General features: G+C 42.2%; 2 protein-coding genes across 2 annotated transcripts; both read right to left on the reverse strand.

Annotated features, from left to right (window-relative positions):
• Positions 1–2,722: 2,722 nt before the first annotated feature.
• Positions 2,723–7,579, reverse strand: LOC139652381 (uncharacterized). Its single transcript, XM_071529440.1, has 9 exons — positions 7,485–7,579; positions 6,816–7,079; positions 6,416–6,670; positions 6,026–6,286; positions 5,563–5,820; positions 4,727–5,035; positions 4,351–4,620; positions 4,161–4,244; positions 2,723–3,990 (listed from the first exon to the last, which is right to left on the reverse strand). The coding sequence occupies exons 3-9, from the start codon at positions 6,655–6,657 to the stop codon at positions 3,924–3,926; spliced, it is 1,491 nt and encodes a 496-aa protein (XP_071385541.1). The 5' UTR covers positions 6,658–6,670; positions 6,816–7,079; positions 7,485–7,579; the 3' UTR covers positions 2,723–3,923.
• Positions 7,580–8,885: 1,306 nt separating this feature from the next.
• On the reverse strand, positions 8,886–17,679 carry LOC139652378 (nucleotide-binding oligomerization domain-containing protein 1-like). The gene is made up of 9 exons (XM_071529437.1): positions 17,540–17,679; positions 16,056–16,489; positions 14,215–15,862; positions 12,750–13,013; positions 11,881–12,312; positions 11,174–11,388; positions 10,274–10,559; positions 9,790–9,878; positions 8,886–9,175 (listed from the first exon to the last, which is right to left on the reverse strand). The coding sequence occupies exons 2-9, from the start codon at positions 16,444–16,446 to the stop codon at positions 8,886–8,888; spliced, it is 3,615 nt and encodes a 1,204-aa protein (XP_071385538.1). The 5' UTR covers positions 16,447–16,489; positions 17,540–17,679.
• Positions 17,680–17,936: the final 257 nt, after the last annotated feature.

Genomic DNA, 17,936 nt, shown 5'->3' on the forward strand with positions numbered 1-17,936 from the left:
TCGTGCTCCCCTGACCCTGTCAGTCTCCTCCCGACCTTACGAACGTATTGCACTCGATGTTCTGGGTCCCCTACCAGAAACCCAAAGAAAGAATAAGTATGTTCTTGTTATCGGTGACTATTTCTCAAAGTGGACAGAAGCTTTTCCCATGCCCAACCAAGAGGCCCACACCATTGCCCGTATTCTAGCAGAGGAGTGGGTGTGTCGGTTCGGTGCCCCCCGCAGTATTCATTCCGATCAGGGAAGAAACTTTGAGTCTAACCTGTTTAAGGAGCTGTGTGGGCTATTGGATATAAACAAAACCCGCACATCCCCTTATCACGCGCAATCCGACGGTTTGATCGAGAGATTTAATCGCACCTTGTTATCCATGTTGTCCCTGTTCGTGGATGATAACCAATTGAATTGGGATGCTTTGCTGCCCTATGTCATGATGGCTTACAGGAGTAGTGTTCACGCTAGTACAGGCTTCACACCCTATAAAGTCCTGTTTGGGCAAGAGATAGTTTTGCCTGTTGATGTGATGTTAGGGGTGGCCCTCAAAGACAAGTTTACTTCTGTTAGTGACTATGTGACTAGAACTGCAGATACCCTCTCTACTGTGGTGGAGGCAGTAAAACGGCACCAGGCCAAGGCCTCGAAGCAGCAAAAGGCTGCATATGATTTCCGTGCCAATTTTCAATACTATTCAGCAGGGGAGTTGGTATGGGTACAAAATAAGGCAAGAAAACGAGGGCTGTGCCCTAAATTGCAAAGGCGATACAAAGGACCTTATAAAGTCTTGGAGAGGGTCACAGATGTGTTATATCGTCTGGCATTGGAAGAAGGACGGCCTGACTTTGTAATTCATTTCAATAGACTCAAACCTTTTGTTCCTGGTTCACTTTCAGAGACCCCGGCTGCCTCAGCCAGGCCCGGCAGCAGTTTTCCATCCAGAGGCTCCACTGAGGTACCCCTGAGTGCCAGTTGGGTCCATCATCGGCAGGCGGGGCCATCGGGAAGCTTTGCTGTTGGAGAGAGACTGGGGCCTACTTCGACGCCGGAGCCTCCAAGAGGGGACCAGCCAGTAGCAGTAGCTGCTCCCTGCACTGTGTCTGGGGGGCGTGTAGAGGCGTCATCTCCGGGGTCTGGACCAGGAGAGAGACATTCTGATCAGTGCAGGGGTGTGGAGCAACCTCAACCCTTGTCTTCCCAGAACTCTGGCGTAGGGGGTGCCCGTGGGGGACACTCAGAGGGCCGGACACCGGGGCAGCAATCAGTGACTATAGAGGGGGGTGCTTCTGAGGTCCCAGTACGTCAGGGGCCGTATCCTGGCCGCACAAGGAAGCCACCTCCATGGTCTAGAGACTACGACATGTCCCACTCTTAACTCGGGGACGAGTTCTGTCTTCATGGGGGGGGAGAGTGTGGTAAACCTGTGGTGGGAGGAAACGTTCGTGGGGGGGGTGGGGTGTTGCGCAATCATGAACTGATTGTTTACAGCCGCTTGGCTGGCAAGCTCGGCATGAGACTCTGGGGTTAAAAAGACAGAGCCAGGAGCTTTCGTTGTTGCTGGAGGGCCGTGTTTGATCCTGCAAGCTCGCACATCCTGGAGGGGAGGGTGCCGTTCGCAGCTGGTAGTGCTGCCGGCGGCGAAGACAGTCAGGTAGGGGAGCTGTTCCAGAGTCAGGAGGGGAGGCTGGTTGCCTCCTTTAGTTAGAGAGGGCCGGGGACTTTAGGAGGGTGTGCGCTCGCCTCCGTTCTCCAGCTCTGTGTTCCGGCGTTCGGCCTGCCGCCGTGCGCTGCCAGCACTGCCCGACCAAAGCCATTGATTCCCCGGGGAGTCGGACGGTGCTACAAGCTTAGACCCCGGGGGAGGGTCTCGCCAGCCGGGCGAGTTAAGTTTTAACCCTTATTTCATTTGTGTTTAGTTTGTGTAATTTGTGTATCCCTTTTCCTACTCGTGCTTGTCTTTTGTTAGATTGCAATAATTGGAGAGGAAAACTGGGAGGGTTAGTGGGGGTCGCCAAACTACCCTGGGATTGGGGATTCATTTCACTGCCCCTATTTGGAGTGCGTAACCGGGGCGCTGTGGTTAGCCCCTTAGTGTGGAGTTCAGGGTTGCGGTGTATTCGCATGCATTGTGTGCGGTCTTTCACGTGTGTGGAAATCTGAGTGCTGTGTTGATTCAGTTTGCAGTGATTTACCTGAAGGCAGTATATAGGAACACCCATGTTAGGTGTAGTTGGGGACCTTTGTGGCTCACCTGTTATTCCCTCCTATGAATTTTAGACCTCCTAAATAAAATAAAGACGTATCTATTTTTCCATACTCCTGAGTTGTCCTGTGTCTGCTTGGTCTCCGACAGAGCCCTTTCCGGGCTGGTTTATTACAATACTGTCATGTGTCATAACAACTGAATTGGATAGTTTACACATGCAGGCGAGTCGATTAAAGTTATCAGCGCACTACATTACACGATACTGAATACAGCATAGATTACTTCCTGAAAAGATTGAAACGAGGTAACTTGACTATGATGCATCTGTAGCTTAAAAAGTCTGTAGATGTATAAATAGTGTTTTAGTGTTGTGAGCTTCTGACATTTACTTATTTTTCATACTGTACAATACTAGACGTCACCTGTGAATGCACAAAGGTAAATTACACATGGATATAACACTTTTGTGTAGACCGTGGAATTGAGTACCACACAGAACACAATTACTTCTTTGGGCTTCTTTTATTTTTTAAATGTTGCTGTAGAGGTGCAGTGTTTCATCAAAAATGTTAACTACAACAGTATAGCTTCCAGGGTTACTGTTTCAAAATCACAGGTACAAAAATACTAAACGTTACTACCAAAAACATGGCAGTTTGCTTATGCTACTCAAATAAAACAAAATTCCACAAAGTAAATATGCATATAAACCCACAGTAGGTTAATTACTCTGGAACACACCATTTGATTTAGAGAACACTTACATCCCAAAAACTGATGTAAAGTGTAGTAAAATAGAGTAAAATAAGTAAGTAAGTAAAATAAAATTAGAGTGCAATAAGCAGCTGTTCCATTTCACCAATGACCAAGTACAACAGCATGAGGCTTTATGCACACTGACTGTACCTTGCCATGCACATGGGAACACACTGGTCAGCTGCTCCAGCATTATCCAAGACATCTGACATCAGTCTCGTCTAAAACGTACCATCCAGTTAAAATACGGTAACAAACATAGTTATTTACCTTTATACATGCATGTTTTAACAAGATGTTAAAATATTTACAGATTTCTTTTACACAGTGCATCCCAGAATCGTCCACCATGCAGATCTCCAGGCCAAAACAATAAAGAACCATGGCAGAATAACAAAAGTGACTTGTGACACTGCCACCTAGTGTCCAAATAATAAATTCAAAACAGACCCTCTGTCAGCAAACTATCTTGTGTACATTTCTCTCTGTAATTAAAACATTCTAATTTAAAGAAAACAACAAACTGTAAATACATGTTATTAATAATTAAGCCAGAAATGAACTCTTTTAACCCTCAGTGCAAAAATGACATCAAATGTACCAACTGGCTACATTTACATAAAATATATTTGCTTAATCTTTATTCATATAAACACTCTACAGGTGTGTGACTAGGATTAAAATATATACTCTAAGAATTAAAAAATAAAAATCCATGATATACTTATGTAAGATAAATGTTTTTCAGAGTACACTGCAACATTTCAGTGAGAAAAAAAATACAAAATAATCACACAGCCTTGGCAGCCACAAATAGTGTGTGTATTTCATTACGTAGCCATGTAGCTGTCACAAGTTTAGACTAAAATTTCAAGTTTTACAATTGCTCCATAATTATGACATATTAGAGCATTTTGGCACGTTTCTCCACTTCCTTTGCTTGGACCACAGACTGCTGATGATTGGTTCACCACGTTTCAAAGCGTTTGTCTTTCAGAAAGGGGCTTCTGTCCACGATGCTGTTGCTGAAGACTCTAAGAAGATGCCAGAGCAGAGAGAGCAAATGTTACTTCATCAGCCAGAATAATGTGTAACAGTGTTTACTCATCTAAACTCACAAATGATTTCTCTGCAAGTCTGGCGATACAAAAGATTTCATATATTCATCATGCACAAATTCAGACACGAGTGCATTTACGCTCACCGCACAGTGTGGATGGAGGTGTTGATGGAGACCAGCTGGAGTAAACTGTCAGTCAGAGCATCAGTGATCTTATTGTGACTCAGACTGTAACACCAATAAAAGACAAAGGACAAAGCAAGATATTATTAGATTATAATCAGATCTCTACACACACGCACATACAAATGCATCTCCATTCTAGCGGACTCACTCCAGGACTTGTGCTTTGTGCAGGTGTGGGATCAGCATCTGTAGCAACCGGTCAGTGAGTTGACAGTGACTGAGGTCCAGTTCTGTCAGCCCTTCAGAAAGCTCCAGTATCAGGGCCAAAGCTCCACAGGCCCTCTGATCCAGTCTGGTCTCACTGAGGTCCAGCTCTCCAGCCAGGGCTCGACAGAGGGACTCTGCTCGCCTCACTGTGTCCCTTTCGCTGCCCACAGGGACCAGGGACACCAGCTGGAGGAGGAGGGCTTTGCTGCTGCTGAAGGGGAGAAACAGAGCAAAGAGCAGAACGTTACGGTGCTGAAACAGGCATCAACCTTGAATATGATTGTAATCCAAGTTATGTGTTGTTTTTCCTCTCTCACCTCAGGCGGACTCTGTCCAGGACAGGAAACAGCAGGTCCAGTCCACTGTCCTCCACCTCACAGTCTCGCAGGTCGAGCTGTGTGTCCTGGCTGCTGTGTCTCAGCACAGTGGAGATGGCCCTGCAGTCTCCAGCGGTCAGACACAGAGCCTCCCCTCGCTCCTGCTCCGACAGCTCCACAGAGGAGGAGCAGGACAGATCCAGTCTGTGCTGCAGAGTCCTGAGCAGATCTGCTGCTGCTGCTGCCCCCTGTTGGGCCTTAGAGGCAGTGCAGCAGTGGAGGAACCTCAGCAGCAGATTCCTGTCTAAACTGGTATGAAAAATGATGCAGAAATATGACAAATGTTACCATTTCAGTCATCAACAATCAATAAAGTATGCAGGTACACAACTAAACAAGACAAAAAGACACCATACATGATGCATTCAATGTATATTTATGTTTCAAGCCTACAGGGTCAGCCATTCCATTCTTCTACATATTTGAGACCCATAGCAAGTTTAGGAATTGTTGGGTAATGTTGTGAACTAGGTAAAAGGACTGGATAGAGTAAGTGACTGTAGTTCTGTTTAATATTAACAGCCAATGTGGAGGCAGGCGGTTCTGGGATGCCAGAACCTACTGTTCATCCCTCTGGAGGTGATAAACATCTGTGATGGGAGGTGCCCACCTGATAACTCCAGTGACATACAGGTACAGGTACAGTTGGTTTCTACCTAAATAGCACCAGGGTTAGTCATATCATATCCTGTGTATTGGTTAAGTAATGATCCTTTCAACATTGTACATTCATACAGTAGTGGTACAGCGTTGCTAAATGAGTACTAACATCTGACCTGAGATGAGAGACTTTCTCCAGTGTGAACAGGATGGACTCTATTCCCCCTGTTGGTATGGAGGTCCACAGCAGTTTGAGTTTGACTCCATCACTGTGTTGGAGGGTGAAGAGCAGAGCAGCACAGTCCGCTGTGTCCAGCTGTCTGCAGGTCAGGTTGATCACATGATCTAATGACCTCAGTAAACTGGGTATACAGTGACTGCTGTGCGTTTTATAGCTCTCTCTGATGGCAGACAAGACCAAGCTGGGACTGGGCCTGAAAGTATACAGTATATTTAGCATAACATGCTGGATATTTACATTACAATTACAAGGGCTTGTTTGATTAGCCATGGAATTGTTTACGCTATTACTGATGATAAGCATAACAATACAATACAATACTCATTTTTTTTTTTAAATTATTAAATCAGATCAAATGTATTTCTCTATCCAGTGAAGAGTATATAAAGCTTTATCACCTTTTAAATAGAATCCTGTCCAGAAAGGGAAGAAGATCTATGATTCTCTTCTCTGAGATCCTGTTCCTCCTCAAGTCCACAGTGATGGTCTGAGTTGATGGCTGCTGCAGCAGATAGTGAAGTACTTCCCAGTCTAACCCTAACCCCAGAGAGCAGGAGGTCAGGTCTCCACCAGCCTTCCTCAAGAAAGACTGAGTCAAGTCCTTGTCCTGGATCTCATGTATGAGGACAAGTAGCTGCTGAAAATGCTGTGCACACAGTCTGAGGAAGTCACAGATCAGAGGACAAATACAAATTAATGAACATATTTAGGAAAAATAATATTAAGGATTTTGTATGGTACATGATTTAGTGTATGTTTTTATGGATCAGCAAAGCAAAGAGATTTACTTGATCTTAAGAGGATCATGGTGAAGTAGCAATGTCATGAGAAACTGAGCGTGGATGGAGAACTCAGTCAGGTCCAAACACCTGACTGCCCAGTATCTCAGTAGGGACGCCACACTACTGACAACCCTCAACAATACTCTGTCTGACAGCTGGCTCGTCTTTAGGACAAGGGAAAGCTCTTCAGTGGCCACTGGACAGGCCACTCTCTGTGTTCTTACCAATCGAAACAGAAGCAATGCCATTACTGCAGACAGTCTGAAAATCAAAGAGAAAAAAAACAATCCTGGAATGATATACACCTCTAATGGATTTAACACAAGATGATTTTGACAGTGGACAAACATTGTTATTAGGAGTAAGACACCAAGCCCTTTTCAATAATGGCATAAATGCAGCGTACCTGAGACTGTGTATTTGTGATGTATGTCTAAAAAGCAGTGAGGCTCCTTTGAGAGAGATCTTGCTGGGTGTGAGGATGAGATCCACACTGGAGCCACAGAGTCCCAGAACTCTCCCCACAGACCGGCAGGTTTTCCTGGGTAACTCTCCTGTTAACACCAGGGTGAAACCCAGGAGCCGGAGGAGAGAGGCCAACTGCTGGGTCTCCTCTCTGGATCTCACACAGATGGATTCACACACACACTGGAAGAACCCTGGATCACAGCTAAAACAGGACATTATGCAATGAAATGTCAAATGAGCAGTATTATAGTTAGAGGAATACATGACACAATAGATGATGTATTGCACACCGCCGTATGTGCAATGTCTAACATTATCTATTGGGGAATATGGATACGGTTTAATCAAAGAGCAGGAATCAAAAGGTAAAATTAAGAGCATATAAAGTACGATGAATTCAGTATATTACTATCTGTATCATTAGCTGTCATAATGTCAGATGAAATATCTATATGTTGCTGAAAATTTACTGAGCTGAGGAACATTCTTCATCTATTATTGAGCATTTAGTGTTTATGTGCTGCATTTTTTGACGAACCACAACTGAGAGGTTAGCAACATTTTCTTGTGTAGTGTGTATTGTGTAACATATTTTTATCTGATGTACCTGAGCTGTGAGATGTGAGGCAGACACTGTAGGAAACTCCACACTTCACTCTCTTCATCTGACCATCCTCTCAGCTCCACTGCTTTCTTTCCTGATTGGAGTTTCAGCACTTCCAGGAGGAGGGAGGCCTTTCTCTCTGAGAGCTTGATGGACCAGACTGCAGGAGCTGACTGGTAAACTGACTGTAATGCTGGAAGGACACTCCTGCCTGTTAGAGTCTCATAGTCCTTCACATGGGAGTACAGGTCCAGTAGGAAATCACACTGATACTCCGTATCGACATATGCTGGGTCATTGATAGGGAATGTGTTGTAACTGCACACTGATGATAACAGCTCCAGTATCTTCTCTCCTGTCGGTTGTTCCCTCTCTGTTGCTCGACAGAAGAGATTCCCCAAGAACTTGGCTCCTTCAAAAGGTTTCAAAGACCAATGATGGAAACTGGAACAGCGAGAATGAAAAATTATGTGATGATCTGATTTCTGCATCATATACAGCAGAGAACCAATCAACCAAGACAGACACTGTATCTCTTAAATGCTAGGGAGAAAGTAGTAGAGAGAAAGTAATACATAATAGATCTACATGAAGTACGTCTGCAGTGCATTAATCATGACTAAATATCCACATACTGTCTAATGAGATTGTTTCTATTATATGTAGACTGAAATCATATGAATGAATTACAGTCCATTTACCTGAGCTGTGAGATGTGAGGCAGACACTGTAGGAAACTCCACACTTCACTCTCTTCATCTGACCAGCCTCTCAGCTCCACTGGTTTCTTTTCTGATTGGAGTTTCAGCACTTCCAGGAGGAGGGAGGCCTTTCTCTCTGAGAGCTTGATGGACCAGACTGCAGGAGCTGACTGGTAAACTGACTGTAATGCTGGAAGGACACTCCTGCCTGTTAGAGTCTCATAGTCCTTCACATGGGAGTACCGGTCCAGTAGGAAATCACACTGATACTCCTTTTTATCAACATCATCATCATCATCAATATCCATGCCATTGCTAGGGAATGTGTAGTAACTGCAAATTGATGATAACAGCTCCAGTATCTTCTCTCCTGTCTGTTGTTCCCTCTCTGCTGCTCGACAGAAGAGATTCCCCAAGAACTTGGCTTGTTCTGAGCGTTTGTCCCACCAATAACCGAAACTGGAACAGTGAGAATGAATGATTATGCCATGATCTGATTTCTGCATCTTATAGAGAACAAAACAATATGGACAGACACTGTATCTCTTAAAATGTAGGGAGAAATCAGTAAAGAGAAAGTAATTCAAATACATCTGCATTAAGTATAAATACAATGCATCAATCAAGAATAAATATCCACATACTATGTAATGAGATAACTTTTATATGTAGAATGAAATCATGTGAATGAATTACAGTCCATTTACCTGAGCAGTGAGATGTGAGGCAGACACTGTAGGAAACTCCACACTTCACTCTCTTCATCTGACCAGCCTCTCAGCTCCACTGCTTTCTTTTCTGATTGGAGTTTCAGCACTTCCAGGAGGAGGGAGGCCTTTCTCTCTGAGAGGTCGATGGACCAGACTGCAGGAGCTGACTGGTAAACTGACTGTAATGCTGGAAGGACACTCCTGCCTGTTAGAGTCTCATAGTCCTTCACATGGGAGTACAGGTCCAGTAGGAAATCACACTGATACTCCTTATCGACATATGCTGGGTCATTGAAAGGGAATGTGTTGTAACTGCACACTGATGATAACAGCTCCAGTATCTTCTCTCCTGTCTGTTGTTCCCTCTCTGCTGCTCGACAGAAAAGATTCCCCAAGAACTTGGCTCCTTCAAAAGGTTTTAAAGACCAACGATGGAAACTGGAACAGCGAGAATGAATGATTATGCCATGATTTGATTTCTGCATCATATAGATAACAAAACAATATGGACAGGCACTGTATCTCTTAAACGGTAGGGAGAAATCAGTAAATTGAAAGTAATAAAAAATTCATCTGTATTAAGTACAAATACAATGCATCAATCAAAACTAAATGTCCTTATACTGTCTAGTGAGATAGTTTTTTGATATGTAGACTGAAATCATGTAAATGAATTACAGTCAATTTACCTGAGCTGTGAGATGTGAGGCAGACACTGTAGGAAACTCCACACTTCACTCTCTTCATCTGACCAGCCTCTCAGCTTCACTGGTTTCTTTTCTGATTGGAGTTTCAGCACTTCCAGGAGGAGGGAGGCCTTTCTCTCTGAGAGGTCGATGGACCAGACTGCAGGAGCTGACTGGTAAACTGACTGTAATGCTGGAAGGACACTCCTGCCTGTTAGAGTCTCATAGTCCTTCACATGGGAGCACAGGTCCAGTAGGAAATCACAATGATACTCCTTACTGTAGAAATATGCTGCCAAACTGAAAGAGAATGTGGAGTAACTGCACACTGATGATAACAGCTCCAGTATCTTCTCTCCTGTCTGTTGTTCCCTCTCTGCTGCTCGACAGAAGAGATTCCCCAAGAACTTGGCTCCTTCAAAAGGTTTTAAAGACCAACGATGGAAACTGGAACAATGAGAATGAATGATTATGCCATGATTTGATTTCTGCATTATATAGAGAACAAAACAATATGGACAGACACTGTATCTCTAACTGTAGGGAGAAATCAGTAGAGAGAAAGTAATAAAAAATGCATCTGTATTAAGTACAAATACAATGCATCAATCTAAAACAAATGTCCTTATACTGTCTAGTGAGACAGTTTTTTATATGTAGACTGAAATCATGTGAATGAATTACAGTCCATTTACCTGAGCTGTGAGATGTGAGGCAGACACTGTAGGAAACTCCACACTTCACTCTCTTCATCTGACCAGCCTCTCAGCATCACTGGTTTCTTTTCTGATTGGAGTTTCAGCACTTCCAGGAGGAGGGAGGCCTTTCTCTCTGAGAGCTTGATGGACCAGACTGCAGGAGCTGACTGGTAAACTGACTGTAATGCTGGAAGGACACTCCTGCCTGTTAGAGTCTCATAGTCCTTCACATGGGAGTACAGGTCCAGTAGGAAATCACACTGATACTCCTTATAGACATAAGCTGGGTCATTGAAAGGGAATGTGTTGTAACTGCACACTGATGATAACAGCTCCAGTATCTTCTCTCCTGTCTGTTGTTCTCTCTCTGCTGCTCGACAGAAGAGATTCCCCAAGAACTTGGTTTGTTCTGAGCATTCCTGCCACAGATGACTGAAACTGGAACAATGAGAATGGGTGATTATGCCATGATTTCATTTCTGCATCATATAGATAACAAAACAATATGGACAGGCACTGTATCTCTTAAACGGTAGGGAGAAATCAGTAAATTGAAAGTAATAAAAAATTCATCTGTATTAAGTACAAATACAGTGCATCAATCAAAACTAAATGTCCTTATACTGTCTAGTGAGATAGTTTTTTTATATGTAGACTGAAATCATGTAAATGAATTACAATCCATTTACTTGAGCTGTGAGATGTGAGGCAGACACTGTAGGAAACTCCACACTTCACTCTCTTCATCTGAACAGCCTCTCAGCTGCACTGGTTTCTTTTCTGATTGGAGTTTCAGCACTTCCAGGAGGAGGGAGGCCTTTCTCTCTGAGAGGTCGATGGACCAGACTGCAGGAGCTGACTGGTAAACTGACTGTAATGCTGGAAGGACACTCCTGCCTTTTAGAGTCTCATAGTCCTTCACATGGGAGTACAGGTCCAGTAGGAAATCCCATTTTTCATACCAACATGCAGAGAGTGAAAACACCTTGTCTATTGCACTTTGTATGGTTGTCCTCTCATGGAGTGCTGCTTGCAGACACAGATTCATTAGAAATGTTTCCTTCTTTCTCCCCTCTACAAGTGATCCTGTTTGATTCTGAGGAACAGTGAATCTGCAGAGGGTTCAAAACATAAAGGGAGAGCCTCGATAACCAAAAACTGAAATATAAAACATCACTGATATAGAAAACATCACATCACTGAGCTTTGCATTTCAAATTACATCGCAATGTACAGTGTAGAGAAAAAATTTTAATATTAAAATCCACTTTATATCTTATTGAATCTGAACTGAAAGGCAGACTCTTTAATGTGTAGGTCAACGTTAAATATTTCTTCATGTAGATATGTCACCATGCTTTAATCTGCATGCTGATATGTTTAAAGGCCGTTAAATTACTGTATATATACTTTGTTCTCGGACATTGGGAAACTTTTTTCCCAGTAAATTGGAATGGATTTATCTGGAGGCCCTGACTGGGAATAAAAAAATATGAACTGACCTCATGGTTAAATGAAGGATAAATATTGTTTTGAACAGGAAGAGTGAATTATTTTACACGTGCAGCCATGTTCTATTTTTTTTTTAATATTAATCCCATCACCTGAGCTGTGAGATGTGAGGCAGACACTGTAGGAAACTCCACACTTCACTCTCTTCATCTGACCAGCCTCTCAGCTCCACTGGTTTCTTTCCTGATTGGAGTTTCAGCACTTCCAGGAGGAGGGAGGCCTTTCTCTCTGAGAGGTCGATGGCCCAGACTGCAGCTGACTGGTAAAGTGGCCTCAGCAATGGAATGACACTTGTATCTCCTTGACTCTTGATATGTTGATGTAAATCAAGAAGGAAGTAGTATCTCTCAGTGTGAACAGAGAACAGTGAGAAGAGTGTATTCACCACATTGTGAAAGCTTTCTCTTTTGTAAAGTGCTGCCTTCAGACATAAATCGAGAAGTAGCTTCTTTTCTTCCATCTCCAGTGTCCCAGGGTGTTGTTCCTGATCCTGTGAACCTGCAACTGTGCAGGTGTTCCTGAAACTGACAACAGACGTCAACAGACAAGTTTCAAACACTTTCTAGTGCATGAATTAAAGGTCACATATTACGTAAAACAGGACTCCCCTTGCCTCTGTGATGATAAAGGAGTTGGATGGTCTATCTAAACATGGTGAAAGTATCAAAACTAAGTATCAACTAAATCCACACAATCCATATTAGTGCAGCGAGCCTCTAAACGAGCCGTTTGGACTTCCGTAACTTTGTGGGTCACAAAGGTTCGCTCATTATCATTTTTGTAAGAAATAATAGACTAACAAAGTGTTTTTTTCAAAGTGAAGAGTTGAATTATGTCTGAAAAAATGGATGTGGTTGAAAACACATCCATTTTTGAATTTGAATTTACATTGTTAATCTATTGTACATTGGATTAATTTATGTGGAATTAATATTACACAAAAACATGCTAAAACACATACCTGAGTGTGTTGATGTAAAGCACAGACTCTAGGAGGGACTCGCTCAGAGCTGGGCAGACAGGAGTTCTCCTGTCCCAGTGGAGGCAGAGGATTACCCTCTCAGTACTCTCCTGCATGACCTTTACTGCTCTTTCAAACAGTTGTCTTTTACCAAACACTGGAAGGTGCAACTCATTTCCACCAAGACCAAGAAAGCTGCTGTAGTCCATCTCCCCCTCACTGAGAAGCAAAACTGTCCACAGTTGCTGTTGCAAGGAGTCGCACCTATCATCAGAGGATTTGAAGAGAGATCGTCCCCCTCATTATTCAGGTGATCAACTATACAGTATCATCAAGTCTGCCTATGTTGATTGATGCTAAAGCAGTATGTGAAAATGTCCCCTCTTGAGGTGACTCTTCTCTTTTCCCCTCCATTCCCCCTACACTCTCTGCCTCTACCCAAATTTTGGGCCAATCAGAGCTCATCTTACGGACTTGCCCAATCTTCCTCCATCAGACTAGAAGTTGGAGATTACACAGAAAGACACTCGTCAGCAACATCCAACTAATTTATTTACTGTAAATACGCCCAATTGTTTCCTGATGTGAAGTGCATCCAATTTAAAGTGAGTAAAGAATATTTGTAATGTTAGTTTATCACTTGTGTTTTTTACTAGCATTGTTAACTGACCCAAGCTAAGAGTCCACATGCCAATTCATTCCATATCACAGCAACTAATACTTGCATTTGTATACTTTTGTGTTAGTGGAATTTGATTCTGATAATATTACCCTTGTGTGTGCACAAACACAGTAAAGTAGTTAATTTGTAGCGGCTTTTATTGTGTATTCTACTGTCAGGGGCCCAGCAGTATGTTTCCTTGCAAGTCCTGTCAATCATCTTATTTGATTATATTGCATGTCTTTGGACTATGCAAGTTTATTTACAATCAAATTATTTACTTCTGTTGTTCATTTTCACTTTAATTTATTTACCAATGTTGTGTATTGGCTATTCAAGCTATGTACTTGTTCTGTGTATTCATCACCTTCTGTCTACAGAACCACTGATACACCAAGAAAATTGTGATGTATGAACAACGTGTGGTTGGGGTGGAGGACAAATAAAGTTTTAAAAGTGAGACGGCATCTGGGGGATTCTAACCAATCACCTGCAGTGAGCTAGCCTTCCAACCAGGCAAAAAGTCAGATAGAAGAGAATCAGCTATAGTCAGCTAGTACTTCATCACAAGTGCTAGTACCACATATTATTTTGTCATATTCAACACCTCTTGGGTTAATTGGTAGACATGGGAGGTTAGATGTTAAGATTATCAATTCTCTCATACAGTGTGGAAATTTTTGTATATTATATTCTTCAAAACATGAGGCAATTCAAATAGGTGATTCAAGCAGTGTCTGAGTGGCACCAGACTCATCTAGTTGCAGCCTAAGCAATTCTGTGAAAATCAAAATGCTCACCCACCATTGGACATTCTTGAGGCAGCCGGATATTAGTTTCAATCCTTGTTCTGATATCATCACATCCTCAAGGTTCAGCCTTATTTTTCTCTCCTTAGACTGACTGATTACATAGGACACAGCGCAGCAATGGTAAGGATCAAGACTCTCTTCACTCAAATCAAGACAATAGTCCAGTTTGTCCAGAAGGTAGAGGCAGGCTTCAGTCGACTGAGATTCATACAGGCATTGGCATAAGAACAGTATATTGATATCAAGCTCACTGCCCTCAGTGTCACTGTGATCTTGGTTAAGTAGACAAGGGACAAATGTGTTTACCACTTCTTTGAAGAGCCACTTGGATGTTTCCTTGACCTGCTCAGCTGGAATCAGACACTTCAACATGTCTAGATTCTTGTCATTCAACAATCCACACATGAAAGGGACCAAATGTTTCATGTGTTTCGTCCCCTCGGTCAGGCACTGTTGTACAACACCTGGGAAGTCTTCTGGATTCTTCAAGAGCCACAGCCCTGCGAAGAACTCCTGCATCGTGTAGTGGAGAAACGCAGATGAGGTTTTCCACTCAGTAGGACCGACGCGAACTTCAAGTTTCTTCAGAAAGCCAAAATGAACACAGCTGTCTTCTTCCAAGTTCACAGATTTTGCTTGAGTTGCACGAAAAGCAACCTCAGCCAAAGACAGTATGGCCTCACGCTTGTTGCTGATATAGTGATTAAGATGTTTATTTTTTGTTTTGCTATTGTTTATTTGAATGCAAAAACGCAGGATGTTGATATATATTTCAGTTACCGTGCATGGTTGTTGAGAATCTTTTGAGGTCTTAAAAGAAAAGCAGGCAACCACCATCAGAGCATACATCGGGACATGGCAAAGAGTGAACAACTCCAAGTTTCTCACAACACTGCTCAAGTGCTCAGTGCTGAGCATTTTAGATAAGTATGCTTTGATGGACTGTTGGCTGAAGCCTTTCACCTCCACTCTGAGAGAAGCCCACTCTAACAGGAAGTCTTCTGACTCAACCTCTGGTCTGCACGTCATCACAATCTTTGCATTAGGTAGAAGGTCTTTCTCTACAAGTCCCCGCACCACTGGCAAAGACAAGAGATCTGTGACTCCGTCAAAAATGATAAGAACATTTTCAGAGTTCTCCTTTATATCCTGTAAGACCTCTTCTTTGCCTTCATCTGGTTCTCTGAACACACTGAAAAGAAGGTCCTCCAAACTCATGGTACTTGTGATGTAGGATGTTTCTCTCATGTCAAAATAAAACATGTAGTCTAGTTCCTTGTTATCTCTTTCTGCCCACAGTTTCAACATTTGATGGGTGACTGCTGTCTTCCCAATGCCAGGCTTACCAACCAAGAGGATGTTTTTCTCATCTGTTTTCAGCAGGTCACTGGGGGAAATTCCTTTTTTGTCCTCAGGGATGTATGTCCTTAGCTTTTTAGAACGAATTTTCTTGCTTTTTTTGCTCTTGGCGCTTTGTATTTTAGATGGGGCAATATGTCCTTGTGTGTCTAATACAAGCGAAGTGTAATTAGGGTTCGTATTGTTTGATAGGACTGCTTTGCTTTTGATCCAGGAATCATCTGATATCTTTTGTGCTTTTGACTTCAACTTTGCCTGGTATTTGTGGCATGGTTTTGGGCCTAAAAGGAAAGTAATAATAAATAAATTAACTGTGAATTGACTGATGTGCCCTTGCACGGTATTGCTAAATTAATCATGGATTAATAATTCCACACTGATAAATCAATATTCAAAATGTATAATATGTAATCATCACATCAGTGTTCAATAATGAAAATGTTACACATAACCAACAACCAATCTTTGAAATACCTTTTAAGTAGGTCACATCCATCTCTGTGTCCTCCCTGAAAGAAAAGCAGCTGATCCAGTAGTGCAGGTCAAACTTGCTGCTCTGAGTAGAGGCCAAACCTGGTTTTTCAGGTAGACTGGGTGGCCTCTCTAGGGTCCTCTTCCTCGTCATGTCAATAATCTTTAGTAACTCATAGCAGGCTTCTTCCCCTTTGTTTATGACCCAGTCCAGTATCTTTCTGGTTTTGTCAAAGTCATCAGTCTCTGTCTGTATTTTACTGACCTCTTCCTCATTGAGAACTCCTTGCTGATAAAGATTCTCCACAATAACTGACAGACTCTGTAATCTTCCCACCAGGTGGACTCTGCTGCTCCTGATGTATTCTAAGGCCGACTGACTTGTAGAAGCCATGTCCCCTTATTTTCCAACATGCACACAGGCCAAATTCAGTGATCTAGAAAAAATAAAACTTAAGGTAAATTTCACACAATATGTCTGCCTATATTGCATTCTGTATTGTGAAATTCTGAAATCTTTCACAAAATAATTGGAAAAGGTTTTTGCTATAGTCTGAAGATACACAGTGTAGCTACTCTTTGATGGAAAACATCTCACAGAAAATAAATTGAATGAAATGTCTTCATATTCATTGTGAGAGATTAAAATGCAGCCTAATTAGGTCCAAGTGACAATTTATTTCAAACCTTCTACTCTACCACACCAATATATATTTGCATGATAGAGAAATTATTATTCTGATGTGACACCTTTCACAACCAATAAAACAAATCAATCAATAAGCCTATTTCATGACTATAATTTTTTTTTTTTTTTTTTTTTTTTTTTTCAAATAATCCATTCTTGGCAGTAAATTGCATGATGTCCAGGCTTCTTGGCAAACTAAGTTGAACAAGGTTGCCAGTGCAGTATAGTAACAAATATTTACCAAATCAGCCAATTCACAAGACCAAACTAACTTTACTCTGGTGCTTTGAACATATGGCATAGACATGAACAACGGAGGGAGTGGGAGGACGCAACCAGAAAGAAGGGGAAGACAAAAACCATATCAGGAGACTCTAGATGCGGAACACAAGCGTATAAAAGATAATGTTAAAATTCACAATTCCTGTCTCTTCATAACTATGGGCCTGATTCAGACTGCGTAAAATTACACAGGTCTTACATGGAATGAGATCCGCACGTCCAGGTTACTATTCAGACTTGAGGCCTTTCTCAATTGGCATTCCTGTCTGTTCTTGTGTCTTCCATGACGCGTTTGACGTAATATCTAACGGTCAAACCACGATTACAAAGGTGATTATCACATCCAAGAATGCCAAGCCGATACTTGAGTCATTGTGAAGAACTCTTTGTAAATTACGTGCTCACAAAAAAATATATATTTGTCTACAGAACCACTGACCGACATAATGTAGAAGACGGAATGTTTTACATCACAAGTTATATTTATAACACACTTATAGCCAAGATACTTCCTTACCTCAGTGGCACATTCACAACCGCGTGTAGTCATACCGCAAAAAGTGATATGAGTCCCATTAATCTACAAGTCTGGGCGATTTAGGTAATCGATAGATTTCCGTGGACTGGCTGAAAGTTTTAACAAATCCTAATTTTCGAAATATTGCTATCAGTCAACGTGATGTAGGCGAACTGGTTATCGGTCTCTGTTACTTTCGTTTTTGCCGGATGCAGGATATTCTTATTTTTTCCTCTCCTCTAACCTACCTGTAAGTTCCACTGATATCCACAAGATGTCACCGTTAGATCAGAAAACAGAGCAACTAAAAGATGAAAGTCTCATAACAGATTTAAGACAGTATGACCCAGTCCTTGTCATCAAGGCAGAACTGATTAGCTGCTTTGAGAGAAACCTT

The sequence above is a fragment of the Centroberyx affinis genome, unplaced genomic scaffold (assembly GCF_046629955.1).
Source record: "Centroberyx affinis isolate AG114_WGS23_722 - 3 ecotype Tasmania unplaced genomic scaffold, CSIRO-AGI_Caff_v1 ptg001788l_1, whole genome shotgun sequence".
NCBI classification, from domain to species: Eukaryota; Metazoa; Chordata; class Actinopteri; order Beryciformes; family Berycidae; genus Centroberyx; species Centroberyx affinis.

Bases quoted from the DNA above. Each gene is read 5' to 3' on its own strand.
- LOC139652381 (XM_071529440.1), bottom strand. From the start codon at position 6,657: ATGGCATTGCTTCTGTTTCGATTGGTAAGAACACAGAGAGTGGCCTGT. The intron at 4,621-4,726 runs GTGAGAGAGGAA...TCTCCCCTTCAG, and splicing joins CTGGACAGAGTCCGCCTGAG to CAGCAGCAAAGCCCTCCTCC. The intron at 3,991-4,160 runs GTGAGCGTAAAT...GCATCTTCTTAG, and splicing joins ACCTCCATCCACACTGTGCG to AGTCTTCAGCAACAGCATCG.
- LOC139652378 (XM_071529437.1), bottom strand. From the start codon at position 16,446: ATGGCTTCTACAAGTCAGTCGGCCTTAGAATACATCAGGAGCAGCAGA. The intron at 12,313-12,749 runs GTATGTGTTTTA...GTCTGTTGTCAG, and splicing joins CTTTACATCAACACACTCAG to TTTCAGGAACACCTGCACAG. The intron at 11,389-11,880 runs GTGATGGGATTA...AACCCTCTGCAG, and splicing joins CCTCACATCTCACAGCTCAG to ATTCACTGTTCCTCAGAATC.